This window comes from Lygodium microphyllum, unplaced genomic scaffold (assembly GCF_053477565.2).
Source record: "Lygodium microphyllum isolate KBCC unplaced genomic scaffold, Lygodium_microphyllum_v1.1.10 scaffold_36, whole genome shotgun sequence".
Lineage (NCBI taxonomy): Eukaryota > Viridiplantae > Streptophyta > Polypodiopsida > Schizaeales > Lygodiaceae > Lygodium > Lygodium microphyllum.
This window is the reverse complement of record NW_028229519.1, coordinates 1541092-1558327: the sequence shown is the minus strand read 5'-3', so window position 1 is coordinate 1558327 and position 17236 is coordinate 1541092. Positions and strand designations below refer to the sequence as shown.

Genomic DNA, 17236 nt, shown 5'->3' with positions numbered 1-17236 from the left:
GCGCTGACATAGTTGTATGTTTTGAGCCTTTGTATCATCTTATGCTGAAAGCTTGCCAATGCATCATAGTAATGTGGCGTTCCCAAATATATCTCGTGCCCTTGTTCCAATTTCAAAAAGGAGTCTCGCTCCATCTATATGTTCCTGTTCCATGTGACTATGGTTAAAACCCAAGCTGCTTAGTAAACTGGTCAAGAAGAATGGCAAATATCTAATCTGAAACCTTCCCGATAGGCTTTCATGCTATCTTTTTTTGACCTTGAACACCAAATTGGGTCTTTTGCTCAATTGACCTTCATACTAGCTTAAACTGACAATTCATAGAATATTGTAGTGCCAAAGGGTCAATAAAAGCTCTCAAACCTTACATTTACCTCAGGATGCAGTCTTAACTTTGGAGCTCTTAGAATTTGTTCAAACACATACTGCTTTTACAAAGAAGTATATTGTCCTCTCAACGTTAATCCAAACCAGTAAACAAACCAATGCTGTCATATCCAGAATAATAATCTTGACATATCAATAAGTTTTCTTTGCCAGAATTGGCATTTTTTGACAGAATTGGTGTTGCTTATTCTCAGGTTCGCACTGGTTACTTTGAAGGGAGGAATTGTGTTCATTCTTTCATTACTGATGTTCACAATTGGGGAGCCTCTGCTTTAACAATTCATGGACGCACACGTCAGCAGCGATACAGCAAGCTTGCTGATTGGAATTATGTCTATGAAATTGGCTCCCTTGCATCTGATCAGTTGCAAGTTATTGGGAATGGGGACATTTTTTCTTACACAGATTGGAATGACCATTTGAGCAGATCAAAATTGTCAACTTGCATGCTTGCCAGGGGTGTATTAATAAAGGTAAGTCTAGAGGAGCATGCTCAAGGAAAAGTGAAAATAGAACATGGAATCCTTTCACATAGATGGCTTTTGTAGTGTAAGCCATCTTCTAAAGCTAACCTAGAAGATTTGGGTAGCCTTGGTTGCTTACAGAAATAAAGGAGCAACGTCATTGGGACATATCCTCAAATGAGAGATTCAAGATCTTGCAGGACTATGTGCGCTTTGGACTTGAGCATTGGGGATCAGATTCTAAAGGTCCCCCTTTCTCAGTTTTTCTTTTTCGCTCACAAGCTCGATTATGAGAAACGTGTCTTTTCTTTGACTCTTCAAATTTCAACTGGTTTGCTTTTACCGTGTATGTTCCTTTATAACAATGAAGTCTTTAGAGAGAATCCAAGTTAGATGGAAATTGCTAGCATGTGGTCATGTGTTATCAGGTTTCACCTATTTGCTGGATGATTGCAGACCTGTAGATGTATTGTACTGGATTTACTGAAGTGAATAAGAAAGGCATGCTTTATGGCCTTGGTGCTAGCTGTCTGATGAATTACTTTAGTTGCCGAGCTGGGAAATAGCAATTAAGTTCAGGGTCAATTCCCAGAATGACTTTCAAGGCTTTGTATAATGTTGTCATTTTGACACTTACTTCGTCAACAGGAGATTGGTTAAATCATCATATTGGGTTTCTGTATGTTCACATGAAAGGAATTGTTTCCAGCAGAAAAAATATTGCGGTTTTGGTATCAGTTTATCACCGTATGGTATGATAGATCCAATCTCAAGTTTAGGGTTTTGATGGCCAGAGTCACAATTTATCTACAGGTGAGAATCATGAATTAATTATGTTCTAGGGAGCTCATTTCTTGATAGGCCTCTTTATGAGGTTAGCTAAAATCAACAAGAGGAAAGCATGAAACAGGTGAATGAACTTTCAGAAAAGGAATAGGTGCTTCTCACGTGTACCAGTTGGTATTCTTGTTCCACATTCTTGTGTGATTATCATCCTTCAGTGACATCTTGTGCGCGACAGAATATTTCTGTCATTAAGGGTCGTGTGTGTGACATAAAGCATTTTCTGTAGACAAAGATGTCAAGTTTCTTGAAAGAGGAAAATGTAGGAGTGGAGAATGCCCTATCTGAGAATTGGCTCGAGTAGCCATATTCATCCCACATCTATCTTGTTTAGGGTTCACTCAGATAGGCGGTTCAAGTCTTTGGGATACTATCCTGGAGTTTTGTGCCTGACTGATATCCATTACGACTAAAATATCTCATGATTTTTTGGAGCTGCCAACAGTCAGTTGAAACTGCCATATACACAATATGGGGTGGGTTAGTTTATGATGCAAATTGCAGAGATTTTGTCAGATGAATGGCTTAATTGCATTCTTAAATTTCCATTTGGGCTTGGTGGATTTACTATGTAGCTGTATTTGCACGCTCTGTTTCCAACTTGACTAGATATTAAGGCATGGTGGAAACAGAGCGTGCAAGTACAGCTACATAATAAATCGACCAAGCCCAAAATTTTCATTTGGGCTTGGTGGATTTAGGAAAAATTTGGTCTTGGTGGATTTAGGAAAAATTGGGGCTTGGTGGATTTACTATGTAGCTGTACTTGCATGCTTTGTTTCCAACTTGACTCAATATTAGGCCTTCTGGATCATTCGGACTGCAAGGAATTCCAAACGTGCTGTTCTGTAGATGTTCACTTGGAAGAGATGAGAATAGCTTACTTGGGCGATGAAATGAATATGCTCTTTTTGTTTTTCCTCCTGACTCCTTCAATAGGATTGTGGTTCAATACTTTTATTTTTGACCAGAGCTAGTCAGCAAGTTATCACCTATTCCACGCTGATAGCAGTAACTTTTAACTTCATTTGTTTGCTATGCAAACCTGGATAATCTGTCAGATGGTTCAGAGTTTATTGTTTTACTGCACTCTTGCATTTGCCACAAGACAAAATCGAATGAGGACAAGCTTATTGTGAAGGTGATATGGCAGTTAAGTCCATAAGTGTATAAAAGCCTGACATGCTTCTTGTCAACATAACGCAGTTGCAGGCAAGTTTCAAGTGAACTGCATATTCTGACATATTCTTTTATGCAGGCGTGGAGACAACAAGGCATTTCCTGTTGGAATGGCTAAGCTATATGCATCGCTATATTCCTGTTGGCTTGTTGGAAGTTCTGCCTCAAAGGCTCAATTGGAGGCCTCCACATTATTATGGGCGAAATGAACTTGAAACTCTTATGGCATCTGATAGTGCTGCAGATTGGGTCAGTTTTCTCTTTAGTGCAGTACACATTTGTTCGAGCTGTACAAAATCTATTTGTTCATAGTCAGCATGCGTTTTTATTGCAGGTTCGAATATCTGAAATGCTGTTGGGATCTGCCCCCAGAAACTTTTCTTTCACTCCACGTCACAAGTCCAATGCATATGATAGGCCTGAAAATGGCTGAGCTTACCTGGCCATCCTTGCAAGCGTGGTGTTTTTCAAATTGCTGCAGCCGACAGACCTTGCCAAGGTTAATAATGAACACAAGGATGTGCTCATTATTTAGAGAGGATGCTAAGGGCTAGAAATAGGGCTTTAGCTTGAAAGCAATCTTACAGAATGCACTTACAGAATGCACTTCATGCTCAGTTTGAGATGTGGTATAATCTGCACTCGATTGTTTTTGTAGTTGGCTGAGGTTGTGAAATCACACCAGGAGGCCTATAAGCTTCACTCATATAAATTCATGTTTGCCAATGTTTTTTTTTGAATGCAGAGGCATGTTTGTGGAATGGATGCCTCCAACATTTATCTTAGTAGCTAGCCATCAAAGCCACTATGGCTACTACTTGTGTGTAGTCTGCCACTCTCTTATGCTTTTCCTGTGACTTTTGAAGAGCTTGGTCATGTATTGGCCAAATGAAGGGCCTCATGAGGGATTTCATTTGGTCAGGAGATGGGAGCTCTGCCACCCTACTTATCACCATCCTACTGCATTGTCTACAACTTAATGTCTATAGGGATTACTTTGCAGCAATGCAGTTGTGCCTAAGACTAGACAACCACATTAAAACATTCTATGCAATAAGCATTATGCAACCACGTCATCACATGGTAATCAAAAGCCTTAAATATGTGATACTTGATGGAGTTTGAAAGAGAGCACCTTTGGGGTCCCAATATAATATGCCACGTAAGTATTGCTAGGACATAGCAAAGATATGCATTGGGTTTAAGTTGATTTGACCTCATAAACTAACCAAAAATAGGAAGTAGAACGGCATATTCTTGAAGGACACGCCTCCACCAACGCTTACTTGTTGTATATAGTCTTTTGTTGTTGAGTGGCCCTTGGTGTCCCAAAGATCCCAAGAGATGAGATTAAGGTTAGGTTCACACTAAGGTGGCAAAAGTTTTAACAATTTTGAGATTTGCCATGGGTGTTCACACTAGTGACAAAAGTGTATGGTAATATGCCTTTTATTCTTGAAAAGCACCACCAATTACAAAAGTTTGCACATGTTGAATCAAGTTATGGTGTTTGAAGTATTGTGTTTTTGTATTTTTTTTAAAATGAAAAGTACACACATTAGATAGCATCCCTTGCCTTTTTTTGTCTATTGTTGAGTGTGAACCTACTCTAACGCCAATGAACAAGGTTGTCATCAAGGGGAATGAAACAAGTTTACTTTGAAGATTTTTACGAGGGTGCAAGTCCATTGTGAGAGGCAAAAGCCAAAAGCATGGCGATCATGGCTCTTCTTTTTGTTGTGTAAGACAAAGTCGGTGATGATGACTATTCCTTGATGATAAGGGAGTAGGGATAGGGGATGGCAAAAATGTTCTCTCTAACCATTGGGTTTGGAAGGCTAGAGAAGGTGATTTAGGTGTAAAAATGCATGTGCTTCCTATAGGTCACAAGCTAGTAGATATGTGTATTAGCACCTTGCATTTTGCCAAAATTTTAGGGGATTATATACGCAGTCCCTTACCTTTTATGTCTCTTTTTGTGTCCTTGGGTGTTCTCTTGCAAAATGAAGTTATCATTTATGACATGTGATAATACTACCAACAACCAAATATAAGTGTGTGTATATCTTTTCTATTGGAAGTGCAAGGTTGCATGCAAGAGTGTAGTGCATATATATGTATATAAATTAAATAACAACTTGCTCACTTTGCAAGCAATGTTTGTTGTTTGTGAAATTGTGTTGTTACAAGCTTGATGGGCCCATGCCGAATTAGCATAAATAAGTTTACACGAGAATAACTATATTGCACAAAGGCTGGTTTGCTTTGCAGCAATGGTGATTTTAACATACAGAACTCAAGACTCGGATGAAATATATTCTCTTAGCTTTTAACTCTTATATAGAGGCTTCCTAAATGTTTATTAAATTTATTTTTTGGACCCTAGACTTTTTTATTCATACTTAGGATAGCTTCTTGATCAAAAGGGAGGAGGGCAAGAGAAAGGGATGGGAGTAATTTAGAGTTTTCACATGCAAGGTTATATTTGGGAGTAAGGCTTAGGGTTTTGGGAGGTGCTAGATATTTTTGAGAGAGAAAATTGAAAGAAAATGATTCATTAACATTTGCAAAAGGCAAAAATGACTTGTGAGACTAAGTGTTACAATCATATGCTTGGTGATACAAAAAAATAATAAATGTAACTTATGAGAAAATCCTTAGTTGGTTCAATTATAAGTGATGAAGCTGTGTACATGGAAGACTAATAATATCATAGAGGTACATGGGGCGGCTTAACTATAGTACGAGCAATAATCTCTTGTATCCTCTTATGAATATATTACAGATACGTGGGCCAGGATCTAAGGGGAGAGAGAGAGAGAGAGAGAGAGAGAGAGAGAGAGAGAGAGAGAGAGAGAGAGAGAGAGATTAGTCCAATTAGTGTCATTGGTCTATCTACATAGTAATTCATATTTACTAGGTGTTTGTATATTTGATTAGTCCAATTCAATTAGTGTTATTGGTCCATCTATGTTGTAATTAATATTTACTAAATGTTTGTGTATTTGGGTATCAAAATCACACACACACACACACACACACACACACACACACACACACTCTCTCTCTCTCTCTCTCTCTCTCTCTCTCTCTCTCTCTCTCTCTCTCTCTCTCTCTCTCTCTCTCTCGTTGTTCCTCAATTAGTAATTGCATGTACAAATTTAAAAAAAAAACATGATTGGTTTATACATATAAATTACACTTACTCATTCTCTTCTTGTTCTTCACACTTACTCATGCACACACATACTCTACCTATTCTATATGCACTAACATTTGTATGACATACTAAGCTCACGCTTATAATGCAAGCTTATCTCTCTTTATTTCTCTCTCTAAATTGAACTACTTGTTTCTCTTAATGAACAGTAGTTAAACATTTTCTCTCTCTTTCTCTCTCTCTTTCACACACCATAGTCATGTACACTACTCTCTCTCTCTCTCTAACATGTGTAGAACTTATGAAACCTTGAAATCGTAGATGCTTTTGTGTGTGTGTGTGTGTGTGTGTGTGTAAGAAAATGAGAAAGTGAGTGTGGAGTATATTGTTGCATGTCTTTGTGCCTTTAAAATGCAGGTTTTTGGTAGATTGAGCCAAAGGAGTAATCTCATCTTTTTGGTTTCAATTGAGCAAGTATCTTGCTACACATGTTTTGTGCCTTTAATTTGTAGTTATTTTTGCAGATTGAGAGGAATAATGTCATATTTTTTTCTTCAATGATGTCGGTATATACCTCAATATATATACATTGTGTGGACATAAAACCCTCAATATGTGCTCTTGACTAAGCCTTGATATAATCCAATGTTTATTTTGATGCATATATTAAGGCATATATCAATGTTGGCTAGTAGTAGCCATTCATCATCAAAATTTTGTCCATATATACTTTGGTGTCTTCTTAATAAGCTTTAAAAATTTGTTTCTCCAAGTTGGTTTTATGTCCTTCGTTTGATGCATTGCCAAGCACATCTACTTTGGTTAATTAATGATAACAACTAGACATAATTCCAAATTGGTCTTGCCACATTTTCCCTCTTTTGGTTCTTTACTCTTTGACCTTGAAGTACTCTCTAGCATCATAAGTAAAGGTTGGATAATATTAACAAGCTCAATATCAATATATAGCCTACATATTAGACAATTAAATTTATTCATATGTCTTATTGCTAGGCATTGAGGCTTGGAAGCTAGGTTGGATGCATATTAGATGTAAAATATGGGATTGATATAAAAATATGAGGTATAACACGTATACATGCATCAACTATATACCTTATATCTCATCAACATGTTAGACCTCATATTTTTAACATTATTTGATCACATGTTACACCTCAACATGTAGCCATGTCATCAACACATATATTATGGTAACAATATTAAAAAATTATTTAGTTATATTTACTAATTAGTGAGTTTGTATGTTAATGACATCTTAGTTTAAGGGTATCTCAACTACATCAATTGTCTTAATTACACTATAAAATAAGAGCTAATAAATAGCTAATTGATAACTCAAAAATACACTCACAAGGGAAATAAAAGTTGAATAGCTTTCAAAATAGAGACTCGAGTAAGTAGGAAAATGAATAGAAAAGAAAAAGAAAAAATAGTTGGTAAAATACAAAAGTCAAAGGGAATATAAGAAAATGAAGTTATAATAGCTCTATTTGTAATGAATTGCTTCCATAAATGAACATGTATAGGCTATTTACCAAAATCGGGAGAAAAATTTGAGTGGTTAAGAGAGATGAAGATATACTAATAGGATGATTTTTCTTTTGAGAAAATGTAATTATACATGAGGCAAGAAATATATATGCATTGTATGATTTGTTTTGAAAATATCACATTATTCTACATTGCTCATAAGCTTATTATTATGTGATTGAAATCTTAGTTAAGGTTATATTTAGACCTAGTGTTATGTTATTATGTAGAGGTAAAGACATGTAGATGTAAGTACTTATGTCCTTTTAAAATACATAGATGGGTTTTTGTGATATGCCAATGTAATCAGTGTGGTGTAGAGAGTTCTTTAATAACTTTGTATTAAACAATGCTAGATTTTGTGCAAACATATCTCTTTGTTTCTCTCTACTTTTGTTGGTTCCATACAGAAGAATGCCTCTTATGATAAAATGAAGTGTAATTTTTAGAATTATTTTAGGTATTGGCATTGTTGAAAGTAGAGCTTTCCAATTACTTTTTATGTTCTATAAACTTTAACAACGATTCAAAGAACTCTAGTAGTATAGGAAATTTATCTAATGTAATTGGGAATGTTGACTCACTTTCCTACGTATTCTATTAATATACCGATAAAGTCTATTCTCCATGTATAAGTCATGTGCAGATAAAATTTGTTCTCCACTTGTAAATAAAAGTAGTATAAACTATCTGAATCCACAAGCAAATTTATAAAAATTAGGATAGTTGTATACTCTACATTTGAGTCTCATGGGCAAGGTGCAAAGGTTTATGCACATTAAAATGGATATGACAAGAAAGGAAAGGGTTGCGGGTACCAAACCTTGTAATCCTACATTTAAAGTACAAAAAATGAATAGAGATCCAATTCTTGGTTGTGCAAATTTTGTGAGCTCCTAGCTTCTTGTTACCTTCTTCTTTCTAAATTCTACTCCATGGGGGAGAGAGAGAGAGAGAGAGAGAGAGAGAGAGAGAGAGAGAGAGAGAGAGAGAGAGAGAATTCTAGCTTTCATCTTCTATTTTTCTTATTCGCTTTCATTGACTAAGGAATGGAAGATTTGATCAAGGAAGAGTAGAGGAAAAATGAGCTTCTACATATTGCTTTCCTTGAATCAAGTAAGTATTCAAGATTCACCTTCAAAATCTAGAACACAATGGAGAAGGAGAGCATTAGTAGCATTTCTCACATTCTCTTGTTTTCTTTTCTTGTTTTCTTGCATTCAACATGGGGTGACAAGTGAAGTAGGCAAGAGATAGAGATAAAGAGTGAGAGGTAAAGCCATCCACGTGAGAAAAATGTGCCAAGAACAAGTGATGTAGTTTAAAAAAAAATAAGGATTGCAATATCCCATTGTCAAGCTCCTAAATGTTAGACATGGTCAATGCCACATTGAAAGAAAGTAGAAAATATGGCATATTAATCAATTTGACCTACCATATTCGTGGGTCATAAGAAGGTGAGCCTTCCTAGAATCATGATCATCCATTCAATGAGTTAGAGATCATCTAGCAAGCTTGAAGACATTGACATAAACTCTATTTAAATCATTGTCTAAGTGTCACTTTTAGAGGTGTAGGAGCATAAAAAGCCATTGTTGAATCACCTTTTTTGTTAATACAAAAATTCCAATTCTTCTCTAAGTGGTTTATATTGTTTACTCATTGTAAATAGTGGAATGCCATTGTGATGTAAAGTGTTAGGGCTCGAATTGCATCATTCCCCTCAATGCTTATATGCATGTAGGCGTCAGTAAATCAACATATGTAAAAAAGTGTCTTGGAAATGTGTGACTTCACTTGAAGGGTGGTGACTATTGTGTGTATTATGATTATATCTTTTCATATATTGGATCATTTGAAATGTGAAAATCTTCAGGATGGTGTCCATACTGGGTCGCATATGTCTGGTTCTTCTATTATGTACTACTTGTTCCCCTGAAAATAATGATGTTTGTGATAAGAAATGTGAAAATCTTCAGGATGGTGTCCATACTGGGTCGCATATGTCTGGTTCTTCTATTATGTACTACTTGTTCCCCTGAAAATAATGATGTTTGTGATAAGCTATATGTTCAGGGAATGATCATAATGAGAGTAATTTGATTGATATGTTTTAGGAGAGCAGTGCTTTTGAAAGATTATAATGTGTGTTTTATGTTTGCATATCAGTCCAAAATATTATATGTTTAATATGGCTATAAATCGATTCAAGAAGTTGTCTGCAGCAATAGGGATATTTTAGGCAGGTTTGTGTTTTGGCAATCCTTGTGGTTTCATGGGCATAATTTGCATGAATTACGCATCAGGCATAGAACCAATTACTACAAGATCAACAGGCTACAGGAGTGCACAATGCTAATGGCATTGAAGATGTGTCAGGTACCTTTCATGGACAACATATATGTCAAAACATTATCCATACTTGTCAAATCCTCTTTTAACAAGAAAATCCTAGGAATTAAGGGAAGTATTGGCAAGACAACAATAGTATGATGCATTGCTGAATAATAGAGGAGAAGTAGGAGGACTAGGCAGGTTGGATGAAGAACATTTCACAAATGATAGATAGGACTGTCAAGATATGGGTACTTGTACAAGTACCGCAATAATACTATACAATTCCCTTCTACCTCTATAAAGTCTCCTCCAACCCCTCCAACTCATTCAAGCCTACCAAATGTGTTGGATGATGATGGATCAATATTGTCACCTAAAGATCGTGATACTCCTCCTAAACAAGCATTTAAGAGATTGCAGTATATAGTGCTTGGGAGGATAATGTTCTTGTGGAGTACAAGACTTCAATCAAGGAAGTCTTTGAAGTTTAATCCCTTGCCACCATTGAGGAAGTCTCAAAAGCATTTTACAATGAATCAAAATCAACTGGTCAACCCAAAGGTGAGAACTTCTAAGTTTCCAAGTAAAAAGAATGAAGATCATGGCTACCATGTGACTCGCGGTTTGAGACAAGGTGGACAGCAAGTGGATTGAACCAAATGTATGGACATCAAGTTAAGAAGCAATAGTTTGCAGCCACCTTGTAGGGGAAAGCCATGGATTGGTTTAGCAATTATGGCATGGTTGCATTTGATACATATGATGCATTAAGGACTGCATTCTTAGACAAGTTCAAGAAGGATAAAACTCTTGGAGACATCTTGAGAAGGATTAGGAAGATCAAGTAGAAGAATATGTTGGTTGTAGATTATGCTCAAAAGCTTAAGAACTTGCTTAATAGGTTGGATGCTGCACATGCACAATCAGTAGAGATACATATTATTTATTTCATGAAATTTGAGGTATAAAATGGAGAATCCAATTGCTAATGTGGAGATCGGTTAGAATGATACACTAGATACCATGATAAGGGCTGCTATGAGGGTGGAGAGGAGGCTGGGTACCTCCCAATCAAAGACCCGTGAGGATGATGATTCTTCAAATTGACATTCTAATTTAGACTCAAATTCAAGATTAGAAAGTGATAGTGAGCATGAGGGTACTGAGTCAAGGTCAACAATAGAAGATGAATTTAGTGATTCGGACAATGAAGAGTTCAGCAAAAAGAAGCACAAGAAGAAGAAGAAATCAAGTTCGTCCAAGAGCAAGAAGAAGAAGACAAAGGAGAAAATCAAGAAGAAGATAGAGGATAGTAAATTGGATAAGAAGATTAAGTAGACTTTTAAAGACTTGGGTCTTTCTAAAACTAAGAGGAAGGACAAGTACTATGAAATATGCCATAGGAATGGTCATGAAACCAAAACGTGGTGGTACAATCCTAATATTAAGATGGCATAGCAGGTGCCAATAATGAAGTAGTTTAGGCCAAGAGTTGTGCAGCCAGGTGTAGTTAATTGGGTAATTAACTACTGATACAATGCCTTAGAGACCCTTTAGGAGGGGACCTAGATGAATGCTAGCAAGACAGCCATGGGAAAATTTCTAAGCACAACAACAAACTACTCAAATGGGAGCATGTCATTATTGTGGAGGTCAAGGACACTTTGTAGGGCCAAACTGTGAACTTTGGGGAAGGCATAGGACTCATAGAGGAATGCTAGTAGTAGCAAGGACCCACCATCTTGGAAGACTTGCAGGAGCACCTCATCAACAACATTCACTCACCCCAATAGTAGTACTCTTGATAGGACTACCTAATGAAGATGAGCAAAGGCAATGAAGAGGCAAAGATTGTTGGCTATGAGAGTATTAATCAAGAGCAAGATCAAGGAAGGGCGGAGGAGATGCTAGGTGACTCTAATGTTGTAAGTATGCATGTTCATTGTGATCGTTCTAACTGCGTTGAAGTAGAGGATTGCCATGGTACTAGTAGTTACAAGAAGCCAAGTTGGTTTGAAACTTGATTGGCAAGAACAGGAGAAAGCCAGGAAAAGGGAAACTAAGCAAGTCAAGAAGCTACATAAAATGGTAGGAAAAGTAGTACTTGAGGAGTTTGATTATCAAGAGGGGCATGGTACCTTGAATCCTGATTAGCACGATTATTATCCTAAAGATAAGACTTTAGGGAAGTTTCAAGGAGGTTCAAAAGAGTTATTTCAAGCATTAGCAACATGCTCATTTGCAATTGAATTTGGATTAGATTTTAGATTTAATACCTAGGTTCAAAGAAAAGTTACTCTTGAAGATTCATCAAAAGCAATAAGAGGTTCTTGAATGCAATTCATTTCAAGATCAGGTAGGTCCTGAATGTCAGGTAGTAATAGCCACACAAAAGGAAGTTGTAGACTATCAACTTTTGACCATTCAAGTTGAATATGCAAGAAAGAAGCATGATGATGTTCTTCTTGATGGGGGTTCAGGAGTTAATATACTTCCTAAGCTAGGAACCACAAACTCCATTGGCACAGTTTCCTCTAATCCATAACCAACTTGAAAGGTGTAAGTCCTGGTGTCACCTTGTATGCAGTCCTGAAAGCCCATAAAGCAAAATCCAGCTTTGCATCCCAATCCTTCCTACTATCCTCAACTATTTTCTTTAGGATACGGAGTAGAATCTTGTTAGAGCTCTCTACCTGCCTCAAGTCCACTACGAACTAGATATACTTTCTATGTAAGGACACCTGCCATGCATAGAGGTTGCATTCTTTGATGGTCCTTTACATGTGAGTGTCGTGCTAACATTCTTTGCCTAAAAAGACACATGAATATTACTAGAAGAGTGAGGATGATTGAGCATCTGAGAGTTGAGCATGTTGTGTACATTGATATACTTGGCAAAGCCATCTCATAGGAATATCTCATGCTCATGTTGCTATAGATTCATGGCACCATCAAGCACAAAATCATTTTGAAAATTTGGAAAGAAAGTTGCATCTGGCTTGAAAAAAGCACGAGAAGGCTCAACACAATAAGAGAAGTTCCTTATGGGACTTGCTGGAAGATTTAGAGCATACCATAGCATGGGAGGAGTACATACATGCGTTTGTATGAGAGCCATGGAGAATGACTCAAAAAGAGAATATCATATCTAGAGAATGCAAAATCTCATTGGTGAGGGCTACAAAAATCATGTAAGTAGCTTGAACAAAATTTGATTATTATTACTATTGACATAAACAATACCATGTATTGTATGATCTAAATGATAAAACTCTTCATTCACATTTTCCTAATTATGTATGAATTTCTATGTAGAAATGATCATGCACACAAGAAACAGAGGAAGTGCCACAAGTTGAGGGTGAGGGGATTGATCTTGATCAGCGTGAGGCCATTCATAATGGTCTTGAGTTGTAGAGTTTGAAGGCCAATTTTTAGATGGCATGCTTTGGGATGGACTGCCAATCACTTTAACGACACTGTGTTACTGGTAAGTTCTTAAGCGTTATGATTGCGAGTAGATGAATTCTCTTACATTTTTTTGAGGTCTCCCTTGCATTTTTATATTAATTTATCATATAAATTTTTATTCCCATGCATTTGTAAGGCGAGGGGAAGTGTTTCATGGTGCTACTTCTATCACCATACAATGATCAAGAAAGTCATCTTAGAGAGTGTCGCACCCCCTATTAGCATCTCCTCTCCTTAGCAATACACCCCATATGCCTCCCACTATGTGTTCATGTCGGATACTAATACCAAACGATGGTATTAGTCCCATCAAGATTAGGGGGAAAAAAGTGGAAACGGTGAGGCATGTTTATATTATGAATAGTGCCTACTTGGTGTAGATTTATTACCTTCTTATGATTTCGTAATATGTTTGTTACCCATTTTAGATTAGAGTAGGGTATACATGTGGAGTTCATGGCAAGCTAATTGAAGCTTCGAGTTCATGTTGACACACACTTGATAGACATACTATTGCATATTGAGGAGATGTCAACAAAAAGGATGAACTTATTTGCCATGTGTATTTATTTTTTGCGATGGCTAGTACATGTCTCTCATAAGATTGTGTTGATTGCCTAAATTTGATTGATTTCATAGTTGGATGCAACACCTCCATTTAGTGTGCTTCATGGTGGATAGCCTTTGGTATCCTTACCTCAATGTGATTGAGGACAAGGATGATGAGACATCCTTGCACAACTACTTTGAGGACATTGATGCTAGTCATTTTGTATTTATTTTCCTACCTCTTGTGGTATTGAGGTAAGAATGTTGTTTCCATTACTTTAGTATTTGCTACAAATTAATGTTTAGGCTTAGTAAGAAGATGCAATTGCTGCAAAGGTCGCTGGTGCTTGTTTGTTGTATAGAACCCACATCTCAAAGAGGTTACCCGATTGCCCAGTGATTGAGGGGCCATTATATTTTTGGACTCTCTAGGATATGTAAATCCTATGAAATACTTACATTGTGTTAGGAGGTAATTTTCTAATCTTTCTATTTATGTTGGTACTTTTCATGGGATAGAAAAAATTTATGTTGCTTTTTATTGTGACATGGCAATCATTGGATTTCTAAACATTGACAGTATTCAGGCTTTGGGTCTTGTATCTTAAGTAAAGCTCATCAACTTAAAGGTAGGCCATTAAAGGATAAATAAGCATGCAAGCCTCCACTCATTTTGTCATTTCCTAATCTCGTTGTTTTTTCTCATTTTGCAGGGTCCCTAGCAACACAGTGCCATGGATTGTGGCTTTTGTGATGGCATACATGAAAGCCATCATTGAAGGTGGCGTCATTGGAGAACCATCATGAAATTGGGTAGACATATTGCACACAAAATTTTATATAAACATCGCATTCTACATGTTCATATTTCAATGCATGAGTGGTTAATCATCTTTGTTTTTCATGCTTCTAATTGAGAAGGGCTTAGTTCATTAGTGCTTTTGTTTGTGTCATCAAAGAGGAGCTGTACAAATGGTTGTTAGATGTTGGCACAATGTAATTGTGTAGTGCAATGACTTCATGGTTATTTATAGCTACTTTATGTGGAACTTGCCTATGTAGAACTTTATGCAAGTATGTTTGTTTTTGCAAGTACTTGATAAGTAAGGAATTTGTCTATGTAGAATTTGTGCAAGTATGTTTGTTCTTGTAATGTGTTATCAAGGTAATTGATAAGTATGGCATTTTCATTAGGACACACAAGTATGGTTGTACATTGAGTCTCATGATGTCATGGAATTGATATGTACAGTTTCATCACATAAAATGGCTTCTACATGGTAGTTGGAAGTGAGGGTTGTACCTTAGAGTAATGTTAAACCTATTGATTCTAGGTAAGGTTATACTTTTGATTTTGGGCTAGGTATGCTTATGTTTTCAAATGGCTCCATGAATAAACTTCTACATGGTAGTTTGGAAGTGAGGGTTGTGCCTTAGAGTAAGGTTAAGTTAAACCTATTGATTTTGGGTGAGGTTATCCTTATGTTCTCAATTGGCTCCATGAACAATATTTACATGGTAGTTTGGAAGTGAGGGTTCTACCTTTAATTATTGGGCAACATTATGATTTTTATTGCTTTGTTAGATTTGTTTGGACTAAAGGGTATGAAGATAATGTTATACATAGGCGAACATAAGGTGTTAAGATATTCAATATTTCTTGAATGCAATCTTGAAGATATTCAAACATGTAATTAACTTGATCACATAAAATGACTAAGCTAGTCAAATTGAGTTTTGAAATGCATGAACTTTAGCAACTTTGATACAAAGTTTCCTATTGTTGGAAATCATTTTCAACTAATTGGTCTAATTATTCAATGACATAACAAGACCGCTCAAATGCAACCATGTTCAACTACTCAAAAGCAAGTCTGCTTAGACTCAACCACTCAATACAACCATGTTCAAAGGACAACAAAAATCAAATTTAGAAATAGAAGGCATTACCTATCTTTTACTTTTGTTTGAAAAACTCAAGTACAATTCCTTGCATTTTGGACCCTAAAGATGAGTCTCCCACAAGGGCATGAAGAGGAGAAAGTATAAACCTATTGATCCTAGCATCAAGAAGAGTGCATTTAGATGTATTGCCATAACCTCTCAATGAGCTTACTTATGTCAACCTTACCATGTGGAAACATGTGACCAAACTTTGGCCATCCTCTATACAAGTGTGCCCACACCATCCATTAGTGGTATAACATACCACACTTAGATGGAAAGAATAACATTGTACCATTTATTGAAACATCTCATCAAATTGTAACTCAGTTGGATAGTGCATGAGATTGGACAAGGATATGTAAGCATAGTCATGCTTATCTGGAGGGACATATATTAAGAAGATCAAAACCAATCACTTCCAAAATCATTCTACACACATATGTAGTAATATTAAAAGTGAAAATAATGTATACATGCATGAAAAGATTCTCAACCCAAGCTTTTTTTGTATGGAACCAACATAAGATATTATGACATGCAAATTTGAGGTCTATCACCATTGAGGTAGTCAATCGTCTAACAATGAGGATCATCTGCAACAACCATGGAGAGTGTCTCTAGCTCTTGTTAGGACTTGTCAATCATAAGAGTAGCAAGGCACACCTCACCCAATCTAGAGAGCACTAACTTTATTGTGATGTACAATGGCACAATCTCTTGGTTGGAACTATTGTCACTTGTTCACAACATAAACAAGATAGGGATGCTCATTCCATGCTGATTTGGTAAAACAACTACATGAAGTGGAAATCCAAACACATTGGTCCCAAATGTACTATCAATCACCCAAGCATCGTTCTTGGAGAAACTCTTACTCATTTTTGTTGAAAGAAATGACAAATTATGTATGCTCCAGGAAGGGATGTCATGAATCCCATATGCATAGTGAGGAGAGTGGAACAACCCAACTACTATAAAGAATTGTACTTGACTATCACTTTAAAGACGAGTAATGCAATATCATGATGCTTTGTACTTTCAGTTAGTGTTATTATCATTATTAGTCTCTTACACAAGGTTGTGTTTATGAGTCCAAGATTCCATCTTGGAACCTAATTCACTTGTGTAACAATTAGTCTATTCATTGTCCATGTCACTATGAATCTAGTCTTCATCTTTTAACCTCCATAGCTGCCATGCTCTAGATCCATGTTTTCAACATGGTATCAGAGGTCAATTGAGCATGGTTCCGCTCTCCTCTCACTCCTCTCAGCTCTACTCAACCTCAAGTTAGCTCAGTTTGAATGCATGACTTCAGTTTCTCACTTGAATTTCACACTCACTG

The 17236-nt window shown here is 36.6% G+C and overlaps 1 protein-coding gene across 2 annotated transcripts in view; it reads left to right on the top strand.

Moving 5' to 3' along the window:
* LOC148009159 (tRNA-dihydrouridine(47) synthase [NAD(P)(+)]-like) overlaps positions 1-3983 on the top strand; it is a 61447-nt gene extending 57464 nt beyond the window's left edge. For both annotated transcript variants that reach the window (XM_087673753.1, XM_087673752.1), the window contains 4 exons: positions 582-860; positions 977-1097; positions 2953-3122; positions 3208-3983. In XM_087673753.1, the coding sequence (XP_087529879.1) occupies positions 582-860; positions 977-1097; positions 2953-3122; positions 3208-3306 (669 nt within the window). In that variant the 3' untranslated portion in view covers positions 3307-3983. The remainder of the gene's footprint in view (positions 1-581; positions 861-976; positions 1098-2952; positions 3123-3207) is intronic.
* The last annotated feature ends 13253 nt before the right edge of the window (positions 3984-17236 follow it).